The sequence below is a fragment of the Podarcis melisellensis genome (assembly GCF_964234715.1).
Source record: "Podarcis melisellensis genome assembly, chromosome: 10".
Lineage (NCBI taxonomy): Eukaryota > Metazoa > Chordata > Lepidosauria > Squamata > Lacertidae > Podarcis > Podarcis melisellensis.
The window spans coordinates 26,307,208-26,321,812 of NC_138542.1; the positions used below are offsets into that span (position 1 = coordinate 26,307,208).

The 14,605-nt window shown below is 43.0% G+C and overlaps 1 protein-coding gene across 9 annotated transcripts in view; it reads left to right on the top strand.

Annotated features, from left to right (window-relative positions):
- CNTN1 (contactin 1) overlaps positions 1 to 14,605 on the top strand; it is a 162,546-nt gene that overhangs the window by 120,281 nt on the left and 27,660 nt on the right. For all 9 annotated transcript variants that reach the window (XM_081928944.1, XM_081928948.1, XM_081928942.1 and 6 more), the window contains 8 exons: positions 2,883 to 2,978; positions 4,915 to 5,121; positions 5,690 to 5,786; positions 7,840 to 8,021; positions 9,494 to 9,618; positions 11,483 to 11,600; positions 12,333 to 12,483; positions 13,834 to 13,961. In XM_081928944.1, the coding sequence (XP_081785070.1) occupies positions 2,883 to 2,978; positions 4,915 to 5,121; positions 5,690 to 5,786; positions 7,840 to 8,021; positions 9,494 to 9,618; positions 11,483 to 11,600; positions 12,333 to 12,483; positions 13,834 to 13,961 (1,104 nt within the window). The remainder of the gene's footprint in view (positions 1 to 2,882; positions 2,979 to 4,914; positions 5,122 to 5,689; positions 5,787 to 7,839; positions 8,022 to 9,493; positions 9,619 to 11,482; positions 11,601 to 12,332; positions 12,484 to 13,833; positions 13,962 to 14,605) is intronic.

Here is a 14,605-nt window from a genome sequence, read left to right on the forward strand (position 1 = left end):
TTTTGAAATTGTGTTGATCAAGTACATAAAATAGATGCATAATTTAATAACTTCTAAAAATGGGATCATGGTCTATTTATTATTCACTTTAAAGATGAGAACATAAGCTTATCCTCTTCAAGAGAGGATAGCATTAAACAATGTTTCAGAATATGTTTTTCGTATTGAGAGGTTTATCATCTCCACTTTTGAATGAAAGCGTTTTTTTGCTCATCAGAATCCAAAGATGAGTGTAATCCCCGCTGTTGCTGTTAAAGCAGGCACACATACCCTTTGGCATTTATTATTACTAAAATAAAATCAGGCTGGGGGGTAGTACTGCTTTCAAATAGGTCTGTAACATTTGCAAAAAATTATCATAGCTCGAAGATTTGTCTGTCACATGTACCGTGCAGATTTTTGCAAGCTCACCTTCCAACGATGATAAGTCGCCCCACCCGCACCCCAAAAGTTTAATATGAATGAAATGTTGGAATAATGTTCAGAGAATCTATTAAATACAGGGTTGTTGTTAAGTGTTATTCGTAGCATCATATATTGTAGAAAAATCCATTGGACCAAGGTAAAGTTGCTGTTTAGGGCAGTGTTTCCCAACCACTGTTCCGCGGCACACTAGTGTGCCGCGAGATGTTGCCTGGTGTGCCGCGGGAAAAATTTAAAAATTGAAAGATTTTTTTTTTAAAGTCAAATTTTCGATTGGGGCGCCGTCACTAGATGACCCCTGGGGTTCCCTCCCTCCCTCCCGCTCTGCGCCTCCCTCCTCCTCCTCCTCCGGGGAGGCCCTTCCTGGCTCTCGGCCAAGGCTTGGCGGCTGCCACTCACTCACTCGCTCGCCCACCCGTCCCTCCATCCCTGCACCCGGCCTCTCCTCCTCTGTCCCCGGCGCGGGGGCTGCCGGGATCCGTAGTCCCCTCGCCCTTGGGCTCCGCACCCGCGCAGGGTGCGCAAACTACGTTTCCCAGCGTGGCCTGGCGGGCCGGGCGTTTTATTTGAAGCGCTCTTCTCCCGGCCATGGAATGAGCGCAGCGGCGGCAGCCGGGCGGGCAGGGGCTCTTCCGCGCAGACCCCACACAGCCTGCCTGCGCCCTCCGGAGATCGGGCGGCAGGATGGAGCCCGGGGATCCCCGCGGAGGCGGAGCGGCGGAGGCTGCCCCCCAGGTAGGGCTGCGTCGGGGTTTTTTTATTTTTGCAATGCTGCATCCGCGCCGGAGGGGACGCATCGGACCGCGGGGAGACCCCTTGGCGGGCGTGCAAGGCAATGCATGCGTGCAGGCGTTGCATGGAGTGCAGTGCAATGCAATGGCAACGCGGCGCCCTGCATGCATGCATGCAACTTCCACCGGCGCTCCGGACTTGGCAGGTGAGGGGGGTGCCCAGTGGGCGGCAGAGAGAGCCGGGAGGGCGAAGGGGAGCCGCGGGGGGAGCACTGGTGCTCCCCGAGCCGAGCCCGGGGGGAAACTTCGGCGTCGTTGCGCCGGGTGTTGGAAGCGGAGGCTGGCGGGGGCCCCTCACCTGCAAAACCTGGTCACCTCTCATATATTTCGTGCATTGCATTCATTGCCCGCTTTCTCCTCCAAGGAGCTCCCGGGGGCGCGCGTGGTTCTCCCCGTGTTATCCTCGCAACAACAGCCCTGCGAGGTGGGTCAGGCGAGTGGCCCAAGGGAGCACCCAGGGATTGTCCTGGCCAGGTGGGGTGATTTGAACCCTGCTCTCTGCCCGGTCTTCGTCCTCATTTAGCCCCCACATGTGCATGACTGTGCATGACTGAGGTTTTCCCCCCTCGTCTTGGCTATGGTGTGAGTCTGTGCTGTTAATTAATGGGGTTCTGCCTTCGGAGAAGATGAGCCAGCCCTCAAGGAGGTGATTATGTAATTTGCTAGCAATTCATGTCCCTCCCGGCGTGACGCTGCGCGCTGACGTCACGGGGCTGTAATGGTGGTGTGCCTCGAGATTTTTTTCATGAAACAAGTGTGCCTTTGCCCAAAAAAGGTTGGGAAACACTGGTTTAGGGTAACACCTGAGCCTTACAGCTCCCGTTCATGTACTGTGCCTGAATCTATGACTAACTTAGCCTAGGGAATCAGCCCAACTATACATTCCCATGTCAACCTGTAAGTCTCTGCCTGGGATCTGAAATTCACTTTGCCGTTTTCAAGGTGAACTTTCAGTGAATTCTGAGACACAGGTTCTGATGGACTTCTTCTTCTTTGTTTTTCCACTTGCACCTCAGACCAACACTAGACCCAATGAATTCTTCAGTTACATTTTGCTTGCCTGCTTTCCCCCTCGTCATTGCTGTTTCTACAACTTTGCATGAGTGTCCCAATACAGTCCAATACTTCTATAAGAACTTCCCTAGGCAGATACCTAGGGTGTCTTAATAGTTCCAGGAGCCTTATATGCTATTCATATAACTGGCCATGCAAATAATATATGTTGTTGGCATTTTGCAAACAACTTTAAGTTTTCTGAGACAGATAGCTTTATGCGAGCTTTCATTGCTTTTTCCTAAGCTGTCTCATGTTTATGTGTGCATCTTGGCCCCAGCAGTTCCAAAGGAAAACTCCTGATTTGAAAATACTGATTCCAAGTAGGTAGCCTTGCACCTGTATTCATTCTCCATTGTCTATGATAGAACACAGATAAAAATAATAATCCTTTAACAATTGATGCCTACCCTTTTTGTTACACCATGGAATGATAGAATAAAGGCTTGTACACCCACCACACTCTTTTTTGTGGAAAAAATTGTGGTAAATTACCAATGAATATATGCTTATTTTGTAAATGTCTACTTCACATCTTTGGTGAGTTTATACCTGCAGTTTTAGCTGCATATTATATAATACAATTATATAATACATGCACATTGTCTTGCATAGATTTATATCCATTTACTCCTGAAGAGAGGCATGCAGTAAAAGTGCGGGAAGGCGTTGGGGCTGTCCTTCTCTGTGACCCTCCACCTCATTATCCAGGTAATTAAATCCACATATTTTTCAGCTTTCATTGGAAGAACAGGATAGAAACTAATATGATTACAAAATTCCTAACTTTGAATATGACGGTATAAGCTACATAAGCTGCTTAAATCCTGTAATAAGAGAAGCACAGATCAACCTCGCTGCTTGACTTTTACTTTTTTTTTAGTTCCTTAGAGAGAGGTTGGTTCTCTTCAGATTAAAGAGCGGCTGCATCTGGTTGCTGTTAAAAAGCTTTCGCTGATAAAGCTGGGTGAACTTTTGCGCTTACATTCCCACAAATGGCAAGCATGCTTCAGGCATAATTGGAGCGCTTACTGTGCCATCTCCTAGCATAAAGCCAGCACAAAGCCTGGGTAGAAGCATATTTGAACTAATCGGATGGGAGGAGTGGTAGGCAGTTGAAGTGTGGAGCGGGTGGCTCTGGTGTGACAGCCAGCAATCTTGCCATTTGGCGGAGAGTAGAAGCAAGCTATTAGCACTATTCCCTGCGCACCCAATGAAAGCTTTGGCCATGTGCACTTCAGGATTGTCATACTGAGTTACAGCTTCCAACTGGGTTAATGTTCTCCTCTAAGCAACCAGAAGGGGAACCTGCAGTAACTATTTACAGCAGCCACTGACACTTACTGCCAGGAAACAAGATCCTACCCATTTCCCCTGTTGGGTGCAGTGTATGCCTCCGAGTGATAGTTGTTGGGAATCACAAGTGAGGAGAGTGCTGTTGTGTTCAGGTCCTGCTTTCAGCAAAGAGCCAGGCCAGTAGAATGGATGAGATGCTCTGTCAAATATAAGCAGCTTATGATATGACCAGGACAGTAAGTGTGCTCTAGCCACAGATATGTACAGTGACACTATGGTATTGACAGTTTAGTTTTCCAAACCCTTTCCTAATGACCCCTAACATCTCGAGGATCACAGGATCCCCATTCCTGATTAAGGGAAATAAGCAAGGGTGTATTCAGAACTCTACCAAGGTGAACTGCATTGAAGGGCAGAATGCCAGTGTATTAGCTAAATAATCTAACAGATAAAATAGGTTGTAAGTTGCAGAATCCAGCTACCAGATAGCTAGAGGCCAGCTCATTAGGACTTTCTCCTTCCCATTTTAAGCTAGAACAACTTTTCAGCCCAGAAGATTTTGGTGTAAAATAATGAAGTGCTTCAAAGCCATCTTTCAAGTTCTGAGCAGCCCTCACTGGTTGTTTTTTTTTTTTCTACACTCACTGATTCTTAATGTCTTTTTAATCCTTTAACAAATCCCTGAAAAAACTTACGTCCTGAGACAGACCTGGAATACTACAGTCAGAAGTTGTTGAAATTGGCAAAATATCTGGGGAAATGTATGGCAACCTATGTCACTTTTGTCAATAGCTCAAAAAGGCTTTCTTCTTAAATTTTGCCCCAAAGAAAGCTCCACAACTTTGGCCAAAAAGTCACTGAAACATTCATTTTGCATAGGGAAATAAGCTAAGCTCAGTGGTGGAACGCATGCTTTACTTTCGGAAGGCACCGTATTCAATCCCTGGCTTTTCCCAGCTAAGGTTGGAAAACCCCATTCTCTGTAACTCCAGAAAGCCACTTCCAATACTGAGCTAAAAAGGCCAGTCTTCTGATTCAATATACTGTATAAGGCATTTTCCTATGTTACAAGATACAGCAAAGTCATAGCTCAGCGGCAGCACACTTTTAAGGTTCTAGGTGCAATTCACTAGGATCTCTGGTTAAAAGTATATTAGGAAATGAGGGCAAGACCTCTAACAGATACACTGGAGAATTTTGGTCTGTCAAATTCAATAGTAATGACTATAAGAGCCATTTAACCTCATGTCAGGCAACTCATTATATTCATGTATTTGCACAAATTCTTTCTAGAATTGCACACACCACATCCTTTTATAGATGTCAACAAAAACTTTCCCTTCCTTTCCAGATGATCTGAGTTACCGCTGGGTTCTGAATGATTTCCCAGAATTCATTACTTTGGATAAACGGCGGTATGTCTCACAGACAAATGGCAATCTCTACATTGCTAAAGTTGAAGCATCAGATAAAGGCAACTACTCTTGCTTTGTGACCAGCAACTCAATCACTAAGAGTGTTTTCAGCAGTTTTATTCCACTCATTCCTCAAGCAGATCGTAAGTATTTATCCAGAATATTAGGTACATCAGTTTGTCTATTGTTTATTTTTCAATTACATTCTTGGTGCAGTAAAAAAATTTTGGCTATGTGCAATTGAAACTAATACACAAGCAGATGTATTTGGTATAGTTCCTTCCAAGGCATTGCCATTTGTGGCTGGCTTTGCTGTTCTCGTGGCATTACACTGTTAGATACAACTAGTGATTTCTGAAGCATCACATTACAACTGGGACATGGTGTGGAGGTTGCTGAAAAACTTCACCCCACAACAAGGCAAGGCTTTGCACAATTAAGGGATTGATCAGACAGCTTACACAACACTCCTTCATGCTTCTTTTATGTAAACCAAATATTGCATATTCTGTTGAAAAATTATGTTTATACTTTAAAAAAACACATTGGAACCATTGATCCCATGCAGATGGTCAAACTCACACAGAGTGAGTTTAGCTGTTCATACCATCCTGGTACTTTGAGTGTAAATATGTAATAGAACATGTTTCTAAATGGTTGCCTATGATTACAACAGACTGGTTTTTAGTTTTGCATTTCTCTTCATGTTAGGTTCAAAAGGCTATCTTCCAGATATCAGAGTGAGCTTCAAAGAGACATACGCACTTTTAGGACAGAATGTAACACTGGAGTGTTTTGCACTTGGAAAGTAAGTATGCTTGAGGTTGGTTCCACGCATGGGCACAGTTTGTGTAGACTAAACTGGGCCTGGGTTATCAGCCCTAATCTGCTGTCAGATGTAATCCTCAAGTCTGCACCTGACAATTGAGAGGTCAAAATGTTCCCTTCTTAGACACTTCCCCCTTCCCCTGCCACACTCAAGGTGACTTTGTACATAGATTCAGGTGGGCAACCATGCTTATCTACATGATCTTCAGTGTGATATGGGCCAAAGATCCTACTTCACTCAAAACCATGGGTGAAAACTGCCCTTGGTGAAAATGGCAATATACATAATTAAAAAATGGCCCCTCTGTTTGGAGTTGAAATTCCACACTTGGATTTGGACTCCACAATGCCACCATTACCTTTCTTCCTCTCTCTATCTCCCTCCCTCTCTCCCTCTCTCCCTCCCTACCTCTCTCTATCTCTCTCTCTCTCTCTCTCTCTCTCTCTCTCTCTCTCTCTCTCAGCATGCGTCACAACCGCAGCCAGCCAATCTAGGTGGCTTGGGGGGGAGACTAGCTGCATTTAAGTGGTCATGCGGCCGGGAGCTTCTCCTTCTGCTTCCTGGCTTCCATGGATCTCCCGCCCTCCCACCCTTTTCCCCCCTGGCATTCTTCACCTTGACCTTGCTATGGACTTCGGTTGGTCGCTTGTTGAAGGGGCCTGGTAGGAATTTTTCCACTTGGCAGATTGGCACCAGCCACTTGGTTTTCACCTACCTCATAGCAAATCGTCACAACTTTGTAAGGTTCAACAGTTAGGCATTGGAAAAGCTTGGTTTATGGGAGGGGAGGTTATGGCCATCACCTACCCCTCCTCTTTAAGGGTATTCTGTTAAAGGAATCCAGGGGTCGTGGTTCCTGTCTGAAGCCTGGGTGGAGCCTAGGGCCATGGCACAAGCTTTCTGGTGACCCTGGGGGAGCTCTGAGTTGATGTACATCAACAAGGCTCCCCCTACAGGTGGTTAACCTTTGTGAGGCTTCCTACATGGTGGGCAGGAGTCAGATATAGTTAGTTCGGGTCCAATGCCAAAAGCCAATACCACTCACATTCTGTAACCAATAAAAGTTGTGGCCTTTTTCAGCCCATTAACCTAAAATACATGTGTCCACGTGCTTTTATTCATCAAGGGAGGGGGTGCAGGGTCTTGACACGCAACTCATTTCTGCTTGACAAACCTTAACAATGATCTAAGTATTGTGCAAAATGCCAGGCTCACAAGTGTCTGCCCAATCTGCATTTCACAGCCAAAGCAAGGTGTTGTTGTTTTTTAATTAATAAAGTGTATAGGCTGCTTTTCACCATCCATGTGGTTCCCAGTGTGGGACTGGGGAAGTGATTAGGAATTGACTGTGAAGAGAGTGAGGAAGATATGAGGATTAGCTAAGTAAAGGGTCAATTAACAGCTAAGTAAGGGCTCAGTTGGTTTACAACAGGGATGGGGACGCTTTATCAGCCCAAGTCCGTGTTCCCTTTTGAGCAATATTCTGAGAGCCAGGTTGCCACTGTTATGTGGCATCAGAGGCAAAACTGAGCAGATCAACTATGAGAATTTTGTCTTTGTACAGTAGGTGAATTACTTCATACAAAGACAAAACACTCAAAGAGGTGTTGCTGTTGAGGGGCGTTGTTCAGGAAGGTGACAGATAGATAGAGTCCCATGGGCCAGGCAAAGAGGCCTGAAGAACTGTGTTTGATCCCCAAACCAAAGGTTCTCCATTTCTGGTTCATGGTGTATGGTCTGAAGGCAGATGATGCAGCCAGCTTGCTGGAGCTAAGCAGGTCTTGGACTGGTCTGTGCCTCGATAGGAGCCTCTTGTACTTTAAAATCCATGGTGGAAGAAAAATGAGCTATACATTTACAAAACAACAACAACAACTGGGTGTGGGTGTGTGAGAAAGTGAACTTAGAACTAGAAGTAGTTCTGTAAATAGAAGGGGAGAGCAGAGGCAGAAGGCTTGGGAGGGAATGACAAAAGACCACCAAAGGGCACCCAAACTTTATTCACATAGGCTCATTTTTCTTCTTTTCAAAGCCCTGTTCCAGAGATAAGATGGAATAAGTATCTTGAACCCATGCCAAGCAGTGCAGAAGTAAGCATGTCTGGTGCAGTCCTCAAGATCTACAACATTCAGTTTGAAGATGAAGGAACCTATGAATGTGAAGCTGAAAATCATAGAGGAAAAGATAAGCATTCAGCAAAAGTTTATGTTCAAGGTAGGTGGGACACTTCTTCATAAATTGCATTGCAGGGGTCACATGGGTTTTTTAGACTTATTTTAGGTTGCATGGTCTTTTCACCTGTACAGAAACATGCAATTGTTTCCAGAATGTGTGTTGTAGAGTTGGTTCATATAAAACTACAGATAAAATTAGCAAAATCCTCCATAAACACAATATCAAAACAGCCTTTTGCACCAACCAAAAAATAGCCAATATCCTCAGAAACCCCAAGGATAAAATCCAGTTGGAAAACCAAGGGGTCTATGAAATACCCTGCAAAGTCTGCCCAGCCACGTACATTGGACAAACAAACAGACGAATAAATGCACGTATCGCAGAACACAAGAATGCCGTCAAAAAAGAAGAAAAAACTTCCTCTCTTTTCCAACACATGAAAGAAACAGGACACGAAATTAATTTTGCAGATTCCAAATTGCTCTTTAACATGGAACATCACCACAAGAGAATAATCATGGAAGCCATCGAGATAGAGAAACACCCTCACAACATGAACAAGCGTGACGACACATCCCGCTTGCCAGACATCTGGAAATTAGCCCTCCCCACAAAAACTGACACCAGATCCAGAGGCACACAGAACGCCATCACCAATCAACCACACCAGACCCAAACCCAGACCCTCTCCACAGATAAATTACAGACACCATCCAGTAGCCAAACCATGGTGGCACCTCCGGATGCTGCACCCCCCTGCAATCCCTACACAGATCTGGCTGACACAGGCCACAAAACCACAGCTCGCCCCTATACACGAAGCCAAGCCAGAGCACAACTAAGTGCAGTACAGCCATCTTCTCAGAAAAACTCTTCACAAAGTTCAAGAGGTCAAGACACAAAGACTTTAGCAACTAATCCACACCTAATGACCCACCTAAGTGGTACTCAGGATATCACTCAAGAAATCACTCAAGATATCCCTCAAGTAATTAAGGAACAAAAGAAGAAAAGGCACACTAGCCTGGGAACTTCCTCTCTGCCCAGAACATTGGAGGCTATACACCACACCCCCTCAACAGTATTTATAGGAACTCAAACACTGAGATCCTGCTCTGTTCCAGTAACAAGAAGCCGAAAGCACCAGCCTGAAGATGACGAGTGAGACCTCGTCGAAACGTCGCCTAGACACCCCAACTTTTACACGGGAAGACACCCGAGGACACCAAAACCTGGGTTCATATATATGTGTATATTGGTTCCTGCTACACAAATGAGCCATAGTAAGCCCTGGGTTTGCATGCTCCTCTCCCCCATGTCACAGGAGAAGAGAGTAATCATGCACTTTTAAACAAACTACAATTCATAATTACCTCCAAACTCGGGGAGGGGGGGTTGTGGTTTGTTTGAATTGCAATTATCTTGATTCTGGCTACTCCCCCCCCCCCCGCCACCGCAACTGGTTTCAAACATGCATGAAATGCAAGAGTTGTGTTTTCTTTGTCTTTCAGCGTATCCGGAATGGGTGGAGCACATCAATGATACAGAGAGAGATATAGGCAGTGAATTCCACTGGCCATGTGTAGCTGCAGGGAAGCCTCTTCCAACAATGCGATGGCTGAAAAATGGAATACCGGTAGGCTTAGGTTATGCCCACATTCATGTCCACCTTTTCCCCCCAAGGTAGTAGAAAGCACATAAATAAACCAAGAATGGTCTTTGATAGATAATGCTACCAAGTGTCAAATACATTTGTAAACTTTTTTTAAAAAAACAAAAGTCTACATACTGGAATGCTATATTGAATTAAACACTACAACACATCATTATCATGCAAATCCTGATTTTGAGCAATAGAAATAAAAATATCCTGATTGCTGTGAGAATGTTTTGTTGAATGCTCAGTGATCACCTCTCCCCATATGACCTAGACCCAGCAATCATCATTTGAGGTCCTTCTTTGTGTGCCTTCTCAATGAGGGTTCCGGAACATGGCAACATGAGAATGGGCCTTTTCTGTGGTGGCCCCTCACTTGTGGAATGCTCTCCCCAGAGAGGCTCACTTGGCACCTTCGTTACTTGCCTTTAGGTGTCAGGCAAAAACATTTCTCTTTCCCCAGGCCTTTGGCTAAGTAAACAGTATTTTAAACTGGGGAATATTTTTGTTTGTTTGTTACTATGGTATGTATTTTTGTGTTTCTTTGGATGAAGTGGGATAGTATAGAAATTTAATTAATTCTGCTAGAGTGTTCTTTAAAAACTTAGAAAATTCTCTTTGTTTTCATTTCCTTTGGGGCATTATTTCCAACTGCAAAATTTACAAAGGAAAAGGAATCAAATAATATTTATTTCAGTAACAAAGGTTATTGTATAATTAACCAATAGATATCAGTCACTTGGACTGCAAGTATTTAAGCCATGGTGACCACACACCTACTTTGTCACAGTGTTCCATTGCACCAGAAGCAGTTTACCCATTGACCTGGAAAGCTGTCTGTGGACAAACGCCGGCTCCCTCAGCCTAAAAGTGAGATGAGCACCACAACCCCATAGTCGTCTTTGACTGGACTTAACCATCCAGGGGTCCTTTACCTTTACCTTTTACCAATGTGTGTCCAACATAGAATTCATGAAAGCTCTATCGTCTGAAATAGTTATATTCGCAGTGGGAGAAAGAGTTCATTATATCCTCCCTAAGTTTAATATGTGCACAAACTGATTGGGACTTTTGCATGCAGCAAACTGCTCACACGGACTCACCTTTGGATAGAAATTAGAGTATCCTTTGTTTATCCAGTGACTGTTGCTGCATTGGTTAACAATACCATCATAAACTAAGAACATAAGAAGAGTGTTGCTGGGTCAGGCCAAAGGTCCATGTAGTCCTGCATCCTGTTCTCACACTGGCCAGTCAGGTGCCATAGGGAAGACCAGAAGCGGCAGCTGAGTGCAATAACGCTCTTCCCGTGTGATCCCCACCAATTAGTATTCAGAGGCATACTGCTTTCAACATCAGAATAATAGAATCACATAACCATCATGGCTAATAGCCACCGATAGTATTATCTTTGCCTAATGTCTCTTTTAGAGCCACCAAGTTGGTGGACTACACCTTTTGGGAGTAAATTCCATAGTCCAACATTCATGTTCATTGGATGGTACCTAGTTCTAGTATTATGGCTGAAGGAGAAGAACTTCTCTTTCTCCACTTTCTATCCTCCACTATCCTCCAAATATTTTAACCTTTCCTTATGGGGGAACCACTCCCTCTTTCTCAACCTTTTCCAGATCTACAATATCTTTCTTCTTCTTTTTTAATGTGATGACCAGAACTGTAGATAGGATTCCAAGTGCAGTAGCACCATAGTTTTGTATAGTAGCATTTTATATAGGCAGTTTTATTTTCAGTCCCTATTTCGAACAGAAAGGAATTTAGGCAGTTTTTAATCATCACTGCTGCCTTGTGCCTATTATAACTTTATTGTGTCTTTCACTTTTAGTATTGGAAAGGAGATTTGAGATTTTCTAGCCTGAAGAAAGAAGATGAGGGCATGTATCAATGTGTAGCAGAAAATATACATGGAATGATTTATTCAAATGCTGAGCTGAAAGTTCTCGGTTAGTGAAAACATCATGTTCTGTGTCATTTGAAACCATTTCTAGTAAATAAAACAGATAATGTGTGAGTTCACCTTTTATTGTTGCTACATGTTTGAACTTATTTATATTTCTAGTATTTATTGTGTTGTTATTATGTAGGTAATCCTGGTAATTTTGTCAAGGAATGAAATAAAATTTAAAAAGCAATAAATGCAGGTGTGAAGCTTTCTTCAGCTTCATTGGTTAGAGTAGCCAACCAAAAGTCTAGCTGATTAATCAGTGAGTCTGCACAGCTGTGAGTTAAAATAAGTATATCTTAGTTCTGGTGTGTTACTATAAGAAGGATGAAAAAGTTTTTTTAAAAAATAGACTAGCTTGCCTTGCTATCTACCACTGAATACTAGTTTTGGTTTATTGAATTCATATTGCCTTTGATATCTGAAAGAAACACACCCTATACTGAGGATTTGCTCATATGCAATACGTTTACATTTAATTGATTCATGAATTGATTATCTGGTAAAAAGGCAGATGATTGAACTCATCTTTAATCAGTTGACAGACCTGGTAGATGAGATCTTCTTAATTCTGCAAAACATCATATTTAGATAGCAATCATACATCTGGGATTAAGTCACATTGATCTTATTGGGACTATCTTCTGAGTAGATATTGTAGTATTGCACTGGTAGTATCTGAAATGAGAGCATAATTTCTAAAAATATTTATCTTTGTGTGTTTTTTCTGCAGTTTTAGCCCCAACCTTTGAATTCAGCCCCATGAAGAGAGAGGTCTTGGCTGCTAAAGGAGGTCAAGCTATAATTGAATGTAAGCCTAGAGCAGCTCCTAGGCCAAAACTCATATGGAGTAGAGGAACAGAAATTATTAGAAATTCAACCCGGTCAGTATTATTTGGTTAGCACAGACAGCACAACCCATGAATCCACTATTTCAAGTGCAGCCAGTTACAAAGACCAACCAGAAATTTGACAAGCTGCATTGCTGCTTGTCTGCAGCTAAAAAGGGGGTGGGATGAAGCACCAGCAGGATAGAATGAAAGACTCTGTTTAGCCTGGTGATTCACATTACCCCGTCGTATGAAGGTACTCCGTGCAATTATAGGGAAGTACAGCTGTACCCATCCTCCTTCCTCCACACCCCATGACCTTTGCACAATAAACAAAGGTCTTGAGGTCCATAGATACAGACAGCTCCCCAGATACTCAATGTGCAGTGGTCAGGGGTGGAGCCAGGAGGACAGGAATGATGTTGGGTTGGGCCAGTGGTGTAACTCTGCTTCTTTTTAATTGCCTGGAGCCCTTTCACATGAGTAGCACATGAAGGGGGCTCTTGTGTAAGCCTCAGAGGAAGTCGTTTGTTTTACAAATGGTTTTACAGCATTTCCATTTTGAACTCCATAAGATAACGATGGAGTTCAAAGTCATTTATCAAGGGAGGATACCTCCAAGTGGGTTGTCTTCTTCCTAATGTTCAGCCTCCTGCTGGACTCCTGTCCTTCTGCACAGAATCATTTGCTTCATCTTTTGGTTATCTGAAGCTTGTCATATTGTTTGAACTGACCAACCTCGGTTAGTATTAACAATGTTTAGCTTAAAACTATGATTTCTAAAGTTGAAGTTTAAACTGGCCATAGTTAATGTTGACCAGATAGGTTATGTGGATTGATGTTCACCATGGGAAACTGTGGTTAACTCCTCCCTTCACTTTAACTAATGAACAAGTCAGAATATTTCCCACTGAGTGTAGCTTTCTGTTTCATCCAAACCAGAAAACATCCACACAGCTTTGGAACGAGCCAGTCAACTTCAAATCATAGCTTCTGATTCATACAAAATGGGAAACATTAGTTAGTGGAAGATTTCCTGGCTTGTTCATTGGCTCATGGAAAAGGAAGAGCAAAGTAGCTGCTCACTGGTACAAGATTCATTCATATTAAGTCAAGTCTCACATATGGAAACTTATTGGTTAACACAAGCTATGTATCACTTTCCATATAAATGGTTGTCTGGGACAGAAACTTATTGCATTATTTGGATGTTATTTTGAATGTATTGCCTAAACTCCAACTTCTGGGTTACAGCAAGCCATTTTACGTTAAATGTGATGTTGTTATATATTGTAAGAATCTAATTTAAGTCTAGTTAGAAAAAGAAATCCAATATGTGATCAATTAAACATGTGATCAAATTGTTTCTTCTTATATGTTTCCTAACAATTTCCCTTTCAATAGGATACGGATTTGGTATGATGGAAGTCTGGAAATAATTAATGTCACAGCAGCTGATGCAGGCAACTACACTTGTTTTGTAGAAAATAACAAAGGAAAAGCTAATAGTACTACTACGCTTTTGACCACAGGTAACTGTTGTTTATTGCCCATCAAGTAAAATCAGAAGACACAATGGAAGCAGAGCAAAAAACTTTATAATGCTAGTGTACTACTGCCTGCCCTTGAGTCTTATTCAAATCAGTTCAACATAAATACTTCTAAGTCAAATTAGAATAATTTAGAATACATTTATTTAGTAGAATTTATAATGTATTGAGCAAGATAGCAATCAAACTTTTCTAAAAGGTGATTTGTACAGTATTGGTGCCACAATTAAAAATGACACAATTCACACAAATTGCAATTGAGCTGATACTTTTGTTGCAGATTGAGTGGCAGACATGCTCTCTCTCTACCCCCCCCCCAACCCACAACAAAGCAACATTTGTGAGCTTGAGGCTCTCAGGGAAAGCAGGCAATGTCTAGTGAAGGCAAATCGGGTCAGTGCAAAAGGCAGATAAGAACAGAACCTTGGATAGCTCCAAGGGGGACCCCTTGCCTGAAAGATTCTCCTCCTAAGGTGGCTAGAAGAAGCTCTTGTCTCTGCAGGGAGATAGAGCAAACTCAGACTTCATGTTGGTTCACAAGACATGTAGGTTCACTGGAGTATCTGCCTTAATTTGCAGTCTTTGAAGTCTGTGAGGTTGGGGAGATAAAGATTTATGTTCTGAGT